The 12,452-nt window shown below is 36.6% G+C and overlaps 1 protein-coding gene across 2 annotated transcripts in view; it reads right to left on the reverse strand.

Annotated features, from left to right (window-relative positions):
• Positions 1–4,684: 4,684 nt before the first annotated feature.
• The window catches only part of LOC138757281 (ADP-ribosylation factor-like protein 15), a 359,572-nt gene continuing 351,804 nt past the window's right edge, over positions 4,685–12,452 (reverse strand). For both annotated transcript variants that reach the window (XM_069924338.1, XM_069924339.1), the window contains one exon: positions 4,685–5,631. In XM_069924338.1, coding sequence (XP_069780439.1) covers positions 5,473–5,631 — 159 coding nt within the window. In that variant the 3' untranslated portion in view covers positions 4,685–5,472. The remainder of the gene's footprint in view (positions 5,632–12,452) is intronic.

Below are 12,452 nucleotides of genomic sequence, written 5' to 3' on the forward strand. Positions count from 1 at the left end.
TCCCTGGGGCAGAGGTAGTGCAGGAGTGACCTGATGCAGTTATATAAAATAATGGGCATATACAAGGCAGACAAAATCCTTTTCCACACGGTAAGAATATCAAAAACAAGAGGGCATAAATTTAAAGCTAGACGAAGGAGTTTTAAAGGGAAACATTTATTACCGAATGTTTGACACCTGGAACTTGCTTCCAAAGATGGAGGATTCAGATTAAGAAGGAGGTATTTAAACAGGTTAGGCAGAAAAGGATACAGACCTAATGGAAGCAAATCACATTAGTGAATATGGGCATAAAGGTTGGCATAGATATGGAGGGCCAAAGAGCTGGTTTTTGTGATGTACAACTTATTACACACCATCACATTTAAATAGAAAATGGCCATCTACTTTTTTATCCAGTCAATTACCAGATGAATGAAATGATTGAAATAGCAACATTCAGGAAATTTTAAAATTAAAACAATAAACAGCAGAACTTTCAAAAATGTTTTTAATTAAAAACAATGTTAACAAATGAGGACAGAAGTAAGACATTTTAACTGCACACCATGCAATTATAGAGCAACCCCTCAATACAATACTCCTAGGTTGGCTTTGGGAACTAGATATTAATGAAGATGCAATTATAACCCAATATGTGAAATACAAAGTCAATTATGTCACTTTAATGGCCATTAATGATCCACTACATTTTCTATAACTATCAAGTCAATACTCTGATTCAAGACTTTTTTAGTATATAGATATTTAGCTTTCAGATTTATTGTCAGAGTATAGACATACAACCCTGAGATTATTTTTTTCCTGTGAGCATGGCAGAATGACCATTAATTGGTAGTGCAAAAAGTACACTGTGCACAGCATAAACATGAAAACAAAGAACTATAAACAGACAACAAATGTAAACAAACAATACAGAGAAAACAAAGATAAAATCAATAAAGTGCATAAGAGTCCTTAAATGAATCTAGGGTTGAGTTGTTGACGAGTCTGATGGTGGAGGGGTAGCAGCTGTTCCTGAACCTGGTGGTGCGAGTCTTGTGGCACCTATACCTTTTTTTCTGATGGCAGCAGCGAGAACAGAGTGTGTGGTGGGTGGTGTGGGTCTTTGGTGATTGCTGCTGCCCTGCGACGGCAGCATTCCCTGTAGATGTACTCAATAGTGGGGATTATTTGCCGGTGATGTTCTGGACTTTGTCCACTACCTTTTGGAGGGCTTTACACTCAGCAGTTGGTGCCCCGATACCAGACCGTGATGCATCTGGTCAATACACTTTCCATCACACCTCTGTAGAAATTTGCCAGGGTTTCTGATGTCATACCAAACCTCCTTTAACTCCTGAGGAAGTAGCGGCACTGATGTTTACCACTTTTATTCATACTTGGAAGGGGATCAATGCAGCATCTGTGCAAGATGTTCAGTAGCAAAGCCATAACTAATCAAATATTACAGGGAACCTTCTCCCATCCTCTCTGAAATTTAAAACTAATATGCTGTCTTTATTTTCTAGTTATAACAAAGGGTTCTTTATCTGAAATAGTAATATAAATATTCACAGAAAATGAAAAATAATAATTGATATAAAAAATCTGAAATATGAACAGTAAATGCTTGGAAAGCTCATGAATCAGGGAGCCTCTGTTTTGGAGCAGGATCCCTCATAAGTTAGTTTAGGTCATAGAGAACATGGGAGAGGGAGATGGTTAGAGCAAAGAGAATGGATCCAACAGGATGAAACAGCATGACTGAAAGTAGCAGTTAAGAGGAATTTCAAGTGGCAGGCAACCAGACGTTCAGGTTTAAAAGATCTTTCATGGTTAAAAAGATCTTTCATGGTGAAACAGCAATTCACTTATTGTAGCCTCAACATTAGAGAAGCTAAATGCAGATTGCATAATTGCTTTGCAGAACACACGATCAGCCCAGTGCTCCCAGGTGCCTGTGACCAATTCACCACCCCACTCTATTTAATGGCCTTCTTTACTACTTCAACAAGGCCCAATTCAAGCCTGAGGAACAAAACCGCATCTTCCACCTAAGGACGCTCTGTTGAATTTTAAAACTATAGATAACTCGCTCTCTTTGTGAGATAAAACTGGCCCCCTTTTCCCATTTCTTTTTGGATAGTCTAGCCATTTGATTCTGTCCCAACCTATACAGAAATTGCACAGAATATTAACACCATAATCAATATGAGAAAGAAGCTTAATCTTGTCTTAACTGGCATATTAGATCATTGGCCTTGCCCTATCAGAGAAATTCTCTTTGTTTCAAAATCCCCTCCCTCACCTTATCTGATACGAGGGAGGCCATTTCCAAATTTCAAAAAAGGATATGGTCATAGGTTACTATTATATACACACTGTATTTAATATATATATATATATATTAAATAAAATTTAAACTATCTTGCAAAAACAGTAATTGTACACTGTGTGTGTGTAGTGACCTATGACCATGTCCTCCTTTTGGAATGGCCACCCATCTGCTACCTGAACCAACTTGTTTCTCTTTCCCAACTCTGATATGGTCCAGAAATGGTCTTGACATGTTAACTGATTTTGGTTCCTTAGAAGCTGATGACCTGCTGATTGTTTCAAGCATTTTAAAAACATAATTTTGATACTTAAAGATAGGCAGCTTCTAACAATCAGCACACAGAACAATTTTAATTTTCAAATGGCATGCATGCATATTTAATCACAATACAGAAGATGTAAGATTATCTCAAAAAATATATTTTTGAACACATTTTGCCATTATTTATTTGAAAATACTTGCTATCAGATGAAAAGTAAAATGCTGAAAATGCATTTACAATTAACATCTTAAGATTATTTAATATTTTGAAGTTATTTTTTTTAAATAAGAGAGTTAAGCCTGAAATGTTTATCTACCTTTCTTGTTTTCATTTGAAATTGTAGCTCAACTCCTCATTGTGATTTCATGGAATAGATGAAAAATATTACCTGAAGTTCATAGTATGTTCAGGTATTGTGAACTTAGTTTTTTCTAAAGTAATCTATTGCCCTAATTTTTTTTTTGGCAGAAACCCTATTTTAACAGATCAGATGGACATGGAAACTATGCCACCATTCCAACCTCTGTTGATCTTGTGATACAGGCTATGATATGCATGAACATTAGCGGTTTTCTTATTTTCCTGTCTTGGTCTCCTTCATGTGATTCAACTGAAATCAGAAACACCCAGTAATTTTATATTCCATTGTTTTCTGGGATCTTGCTTGGATGTTTCAACGAACAAGATGATGGGCTGTCAAATTGTCCTTATGCCACTGGCTGTTCTGATGTGTAAAATAATGTAAAATTGGATCAGTCTTGTATTTTATTTTGTCCTATTACATGCTTCTTTAACCATAACTTGGGAAATTAGTGTGATACAATTCTAGGCAAGGAATTGCTTTTTAATTTAAAAATTGTCTTTTAAATTTAGACATACAACACGGTAACAGGCCCTTTTGGTCCTCAAAACTGTGCTGCCCAATTACACCCAATTAACCCTGATACATTTTGGTGGGAGGAAATCCAAGCAGATACACTGTAGAACATACAAACTCCTTACAGACAGCACCAGATTCGAACCCCAAATAGATTTATAAAATTGAAGTTTTTTTGTGCTTGCAACAGCTAATTGATTAAATAAAAAAATGTGATAATCATGGACCATAAAGCATAAAATTATTTCAATATCAAGCAACTCCTTCTCTATTTACATAATGTCTATTGCATGTCAGTCATCTAACAAAGAAAATTTGTAACAGAAGCACCAATCATAAACATTCCAGATTTTCTACTGATTTGGCAATTTAAACATGGTCTATATTTTGGAGATTAATTGAAACCAATTTCATTCAGCAGTAACTTTTGATGAACAGTGAATAACCTCCCTTTTATTTGGCTATATTGTTTAGTTACTGGCCAAATACAGTGGCTGTATTTTTGGTACAAAGATTGGTTATGCGCTAGTTGAACTAGCAATACATATTGTCAACAAAGGTAAAAAAGTATTAGGAATGTGAATGATTTCAATCATTAAAAACAGATGCTGTGTATTGTTGCATAAAGATATCAACATTTCTATAAATATGCTGAATTACAGAAAGCCTACCATGAAATAGCAACATACATGCCACCAATAAATTGCCCATCTTTACAATACGTACAGCAAGATATATATGACAACTGGAAAGGAGATAGGAAAATATAAATTCCAACAGAAGAATCTAAGCACCATCTGAATTTTTTAAACTGCAAGCGAAGAGAGAATGTGAATGGTTGGACAGAGGATGGTGGCAGTAGACGGTGAGGGAATCACGCCGACAGTTGGAAGGCATTAGGCGTCAGACAGAGGCTTGTCAGGAACAGCTGCTGGTGAGTATTGATTGATTGTGTTTTTATTCAGCTTACTGATGAGTTGCAGACAGTCTCAGGTTTGAGAAGAAGTGCAAGGCTGGTGCACACATACATTAAAGCACACACACACACACACACACACACACACACACACAGGGAAAAAAAAAGTCATTTGACAGATGGGCTTGAGCAACATCTACCACAGTCTGTTCAATATTTAAACATTTTAAAAGTAAATTCTTGGAATGGAATATTATAATACATTAAGAACTTTTGAAATTAAGACAAAATTTGCACTGTTGGACTTCATGATATCACAAAACAAATATTTTAATCCTTAGTAAACAAACAAAAGATTCAAGACCAAAACTTTTGTTCACAATATCCTTAATTCAATTCAAACAACTGCATGGTTTATCTGCCAGAGGATTTGTTTAACAAGAACCATGCAGAATGTACATAGCAATGTAAAAAATATTTGTACAAATCACATTATTTTGTTTTCCCCTTTTATACAGAGTTTCTGAATCGGCCTGGCACAATTGTAAAGACTCAATAGTAGTTAACATACCACAGCCCATTTAGTAGTCAATAAAGACAACTCTGATTTTCAGAAAAATTATAAATGCACCTTCACAATGCTTACTGTTCAGCCACTTCACATTGTCTGTATGCTAACAATGTACACAAATAATTACTTCTACATTCGCTCATCAAGGCAGATCAATGCCAACAATGCTTAGTTTTCAGAATTGTTATCATTATGTTCAAAATTCCAATCATGAAAGAATTACAAATGATCACATACCAAAATATCATGCAACTAAATTAAAATGCAAGTAGTAGTAGAAAATTGGATATAGTAAACAAGTCCAGTACTGTTGGAAATTCCATATTCATTTTATATTTTAATTGATTTGGAATATTTTAGTTTTCCAAAAATTTATTTAAGAATGAAGATATGCAGGAAATGGATCATATAAAACATTTAAAATAAACAGACGATAACATTATTCTCTTATAAAGTTTACAGTACAGTATATAAGATTCAGAAAAAGGTTCCATTCCAATTTATCAATTGGCTGTCAGTGCACATCTCATAATCTTCCTGGAGTGTTTTCTTGATCAATCTCTTCAAGCAAGTTAATAAACTGATTGAAACCATCTTTTACAGCATCCATGTTTTCCACAGAGCAAGGCTGAAGGATCCATCGTTGCCCTCTTGCAAGTGGTTCTAGTTCAAAGTACTTCTTAATCTAAAAAAAACCAAAACATTTTTAGGAAAAGCTCAAAATGATCTAGAAATTAATTTAAATTTGGATAATTTAAAATGGCATGAATGTTCATTGCAATTATATTTTTCTTCTTAAGCATCCCTTGGGTTGGAAGAAGAGAGTAAGTGACAGCCATGCACATATGAATTTTGACGCAGATTCTAGGGTAAGTTTTGGTTGATTCCTTCACTGTAATTATTTACTGAATGGTGCTATATTAGAGTATAGTCAGGATAAGACTATTTTTAACATTACAACTTGTCATTTAATCTAAGACATACAATTGTTATTTTGCACATTTCCATGCATCTTGCTTTGCTGCTAAATCAAGAAACATAATGATGTGAATCCTCTGCAGTTAGTTTTACAGAATAGAGCACAATGTTGGAACCTTACTAACTAACAGAATTAAACAAGAAATCTGCCTGTGCTGGGGTCGTATGCAATACATGTGCAGGAGTAACTCAGCAGATGACCCAGCATCCATGGGAAATAAAGGGTGACTAATGTCTCTGGGCTGAAAAGCTGGTGGCCAAAGGATAAATAATATTAAAATTAATCAGATTTTAGAAATTCTGATTAAAACATCTAAAATTACCCATGAATTGGGGCACCAATTTAATTAATGCTTGAGCAAAATCCTGAAAATTTAAGTCCATTTGAGACCAAAGAAATGACAGGTTAGACATTAAACTTACTTAAGGTTTGTTCAGTAGTGCATGTTAATTTGGCAGGTTTAAATTAGGTATGCCAGTGTTTAAAATTGAAAGCCATTAATAACATTTTAAAAAGTTTTCATAATTCATTGCACACATGGCTCCTGAAGGTAATTTGACTTCATGTTCTAAAATACCTATTTCAACCATTGACTTCAGTGACAAGAATGGGTTCAGTTAATAGTGGTAACAAGTTCGTTTCAGGTCTTTCTTTTTCCCCATTTAAACCACAAAACGAGACTTCTCTCAGGTTTCTGATATTCCTAACTTTGTTTTAAAAAAATTGATATTCCTATCTTAATAATGTTCTGGAGGTTGTAAATCTGAATTTCCTGCAATCTGGACATGGTAATCCCATACATATTTTTTGGTTACCTACTAATTGTTTCCATACAGTGACACCACAAGCCTTACAAATTTGACTCTCTATATTACAATAGTTGTTTTTCCTTCATTCATTAAATGATAGATTGCTATTCATGATGTAATTACACAGCTCTAAATTTCAAGTATATTTTAGACTCAAAATACTGACATAACCTTAATCTACATTTCCATGTTTCCTTTATTAGAAATGTTGTCCCATTTGAAAATAACGAAATGTCAATATCTTATTTTTCTGCTAGTGTCACAAGCCTTACATTTTACTTCAATTCTAATCTTAATTATAGAATCACAAAAAGATGCCCCTCAGCTTATTTTAGATGTGTTGGCCATTTTGACATTCATCCATGTGTCCTGAATTTGTCATTGTGCATTTATTTGAATATTATTATTGAATCTGTACACACTATTGTTGCAGGCCAAATCATTCAGATCATGTCCATCCACTATGTAAAATAATGTCCTCATATGGCAGTGGCTCATTTGTCAAAATATTACATCTGTATCCTCTGATTCTTAACCTTTGTTGTGGGGGGGGGGGGGGGGGGCAGTTTTTCTTCATTTACACTTCATCTATTCCTAATTTTCAACATTCATCACATCACTTTTTATTCTTCCCTGCTCTGGAGATAACACAATTAGCTTATCCAGTTGCACTGTGCAATTGTTGTCTTTCACCCATGGATCATAGTAATGTAACATTTAGATATTTGAGCTGATAAACAGCAAAAAAAATCAAGTGACAAACAGATATTAATGTTGTGGTTGCTGCAACAAACTAGTACGCAACACGTGTTTTGTGTTATCTGCATATTTTGTTTCTAATTGAAAAATCAGAAAGGCCAGCTCACCATCTGGGAAATATACATGGAAAATAAACAGCTGGCAGTGGGTTACAAATCTGTAACATACTTGAGGGATTTGGATGACGTCAAACAGTTTACACAGTAATCTGAACCCAAGAGTGTAATACAGCCTTGATACCCTCCCAGTCATCACTTAAAATATACACAACTTAGTTTTTATTTGTTCAGACCATTTCTATTGGCGGTTTACCACTGAAGTTTGACTTTTCTGTTATTATTGCTAACTGCAAAACATTTCTTCCAGCTTTCTGATGATAGAACAGGAAACATTTTGCAGCCTGACAATACTAAAGTTATAATAGGCAACTGATAATCTCTGGATTTTTACCAGTAAAGAATTTACTAGTGTAGAAGAGATAAAGGTTCTTTTCTAATTACTTTGCATTACCTTATGCTACCTTTAGGTGAGCAAGTTTGCTAGACAATCCTCCTTAAGCAGATAATTCTTCAAAATACTATCAACCCATTACTGTCCCCTACAAAAATATTTGGAATTTTGAAGTGGCTGAAACGTAGGTGAATACCATCCATGAGGAAATCACCAAGCCAATAGTTAAAATTTTTATTACAGTAGGACAGTAACAAAATGGGCGTGAAATAATTACATTCCAAATGCTACATTCCAATTTGATTACTAGTTATTTTTGTATTTGGACAATGTGCAGTGTAAAATTAAAAAAACAAAATAACCTGCAATTTCCCTTGGATGACCTCATCAGAGGCCACTTGTGCAATACTCCACTTTTCTTTAGGGGCTGCCACCTTGTCCTGGCAGACAATCTTACATGTATCAAAGATCATAAGGTTACAGGTGAGGTGGCCAGAAAAGTGTAAGCCACAACGTAGAGTTGAAGCAGAGTTACTTCTCAACTGTTGAGAAGGCCAAATAAGGTCTGCAATGCAAGAGAAATTCCCTATCATAATGCATTTTTTTTGGCACTGGCTACAGATGCCTCCTTTGCCAAGTGTTGTGTGGCTTTTGGTGTTCAATGGATTCTCCCACATTACAGGAAAACTTCTACCAACACTTGACCATTACAGCCTTGGACAATGGGTGTAAAACAACACCACAATCATCTGACTACTTGAGTAGAATTTCATCTTGGTGTGTAACTTCTCTCACCTCTGCTAGAAGGAAAATTAAGAGATTGGCAACAGTTTGAGGTGAGGAAATAGAAATGCAAGTTTTCAGTTACTAGCAAAACTACATCAGCAGATTTATTTCCATCAGCTCAAAACTTGGGTTTAAAGGAAGACTTGAGCAATGACCAACAATGCAACTATCTCTATTCCTTAGCTTCTACCCTGGGAAACTCTTGCCAATCTATCAACAACTGAAGGGGTCTGAATATCCATTAACCAAATGAATTCCAATCAAACATGAGCTCCTGATAATACAGGGGTCTCAAGCTTGCGGCCCGCGGGCCAACTGCGGCCCTCGGGATGATAGTTTGTGGCCCCGCCTTAATATGAAAGTTTAATGTTAGTGCGGCCCGCGAGTTTGATATGATTGGCACTTTTCAGTGTTGTGTGCGGAGCTGAACGAACCTACCAATCACGGTGGGGTATATTGCTCTCGGGGGCGGGACATCGGCTGGGCTTATTGCGAATATAAGCATATTTGTGTGCATTTTCTATTTGTCATTATATGCACGCAGCACATGCGCAATTTCTGCGGCCGCTCCCGCTTCACGTGCCGAAGCGCGTGAACTTCAATAGGTCCAAGTACAGGTTCAGACTTACTGACGAGCATCTTCAAGCCCTATTGAGGGTCTCAAATGCCTCCTCCCTTAAGCCAAATGTGGCTCGGCTATGCGAGAGGAAGCGCTGCCAGATCTTTAGCAGTAAGAAGTAGGCAGAAGACATGTTCATAACAGTTTATGTTCAATGTTCCATTCATGTTCAGAAAGTTAAAGGTTAAAGAACTGTTAGTACAGACATTTGAATCTGAATAATAATAATTACATTTCTCCAGTCAGCAACTATATGTGGTTTCTTCAGTCTTCTCTATCTGCTGTATTATTATTATTTTCATTATTATTATTTTCATTTTATTTATTTATTACTGATTGATTTTTTTTTCTTATGAATTGTTAATTTATTTATTTTTTCATCTTCTTTTGTGTTAAAAAAATTAAAATAAAGATATTTGATAACATTGGAATGCTTTTGTAAGAGCTTTTCTTGTGGAAAACTTGATGCAGCCCAGCCTCACCCAGACTCTACCTCCAGTGGCGCCTGGGTAAATTGAGTTTGAGACCCCTGTGATAATATATATGTATGTATGTATATATTGAAATATTGAAAGCACGAAAAGAATACTGATAAAACTATCTGTTAGCTTCTCTCTACAATTTGGTGGATTGAAGACATTTTTCTGAACGCATACAAAATTAACACCACCATTTTAAAAAAGGGATAATGCCAAAGCATTACATTAATCTCCGCTGCAGGAAAGATTCTGACTAAATCATCTGCTCTTTCTTGCAGAGGAGGTATCTGTGTTTCAATGTAGCTTCAGACAGTCATGACTTTTTTTGCAGCCACGTAGATCCAGGTTAAGGATCAGAGCTGTAAATGGCTCTCATCTCTTGTCAAACTTGAGACACTGTAGAAAAATTAGGTTAATATTTAGATGTGCAAACAAGTTTATCACAGAAACAAAACTGCTCCCTAATCAGCTAACTACCTCCATCCTTCACAGGATCTCTGAGCTGTTTGATATCTGTACTAGTATAACTGTGTACTTGCCCCACTCTCTTTAAAGAAACAATGAAAAAGTTAATTCAGAGCAATACATCATTTTCACATATCAAATTGTTGACAATCTCTTAAATTTCCTTCTAGCAGATGTGAGGAAGGTTCAACACCAGGATGAAATTATACTCAAGTGTTAAGATGATTGTGCTGTTGTTTGACACCCATAGTGCAGTCCAATCAGCCCTTAACTACTTCTCTGAAGCTTACAGCAGTTTAAGGTTAATCCTGAGTATTGGCAAAGCAAGGAAGGCATGGTACTGTAGTGTTTAGCACAATACTTTCACCGTGCCAGCAGCCTGGGTATGAATCTGGCACTGTCTGTAAGGAGTTTGTACATTCTCACCATGTCTGCTTGAGTTTCCTACAGGTGCTCTGGATTCCTGCCACATTCCAAAGATGTACATGGTTAGTAGGTCAAATGAGGTGTAGGCTTGTGGACCAGAAGAGCCTGTTACCATCCTGTATCTCAGTACATTCCTACTAATCTATAGATTCAACAACGTAGTTAGAGACTGAGAAAATAGAACTGTAGAACACTTCAACTATCTTGCCCACCCCTTAAAAAAGGCAAAGAAAGATTTGAAAATCAAATACCAATCCATTGTGCTCTCCCTACCTTTGACAGACTGTCTCACATGGTGCAAAATAACCTCAAAAGAACATAACACCTTCCGTATGAAAAAGTCTTTTCTATGATTTCATGGCTTGGCTGACCTAGAGAAAGCAACCAAAAATCCTGCAGTGCGACTGTGAGCATTTTCTTCCAACGATCCTCAACATAAACTGAGAGAACTGCCACACTAAAGTTAGTGACTTCAGGAAGGCCAACACCTTCAGCATCAACTAGGGTGGCCATTGTAAAGGAGGACACGGTCACAGGATTTTATATATGTCCATGCCCTCCTTTGGAATGGCCACCCTAGCATCAACGGGAGTGGAGCAGGCACAGGGTGCAAATCTTGCTGCCTATCTACCAAAACAAATGCTTACAGCCAGTCTGCCAAAGGAGAAAATAAAAATGGAGGTCAAAAGAAATGATTAAAGATACACTCAATGCAGCTATGATAAAAACTTGCATCAAGAGCACACACTGGAATACAGTATCCAAGAAAAAGTCTACTTGGAAATTGTTAGAGATAGAGTGACATCCATTGAGCATGCCAGTCTCATCCTAGTTATAAAAATAAAGAGCAGAAAGGGACAGACAACTGGGTCATGGTAATAGAACCAAATGCTGCTTTCAAACTCTGCTTACAATAACTGCAAAATACCTTGGTTCAAAGATTATAATTCTCAGTCAACGAGAATCCCATGATAAACTTCTGAAAGAATTCCCTGAGGGATGACTTATGACCGATTCCAAGAATGTAATCCCACTCACTATTCTGGAAGTCTATAATAAATAGAATGTAAGGTAGGTGAAATGACAGAATCAGGATTTATTATCGTGAAAAAGACACGAAATTTGTTGTTTTGCAGCAGCCTCATGGTGCAAACATTCAAACGAACCACCTTACAACAATAAATAAAAATAGTGGATGAAAAGTCAAAGGAAGGTAGGGTCTTTGGTTCACTAATTATTTGGGAATTTGATGGAGGTGAGGAATGAGCAGTCCTTGTGCTGCTGAGTGCTTGTCTTTATTCTCCTGTATGTTCTTCATGATGATAGCAGGGTTGGGGGGGGTTCTTGAGGATAGAGGCTACTTCTTTAAGACACCACCTCTTGTAGATGTCCTCGATGGAGTGAAGTCTGGTGCCCTTGATATCGCAAACTGAGTTACCAACCCTCTGGATTATGTTCTCCTGACTTCCTCCTCCACAGTCATCTCCTTGGTTTTCCTCATGTTGAGTGCAAGGTGGTTGACGTGACACTCAATGAGCTAATCTATCTTCTTCCGGTACGCTTCCTCATTGCCATCAACTGTGGGGTCATCAGCAAATTTTCAGATAGCATTGGAATTGTACCTGGCCGCACAGTCATGGGAGTATAGTGAGTGGAGCAGTGCGCTAAGCATGCATCCTTGATGTGCGCCTGGGTTGATAGTCACTAAGAAGGAGATGCTGTTTCCAATTCCTA

This window comes from Narcine bancroftii, chromosome 3 (genome assembly GCF_036971445.1).
Source record: "Narcine bancroftii isolate sNarBan1 chromosome 3, sNarBan1.hap1, whole genome shotgun sequence".
NCBI lineage: Eukaryota > Metazoa > Chordata > Chondrichthyes > Torpediniformes > Narcinidae > Narcine > Narcine bancroftii.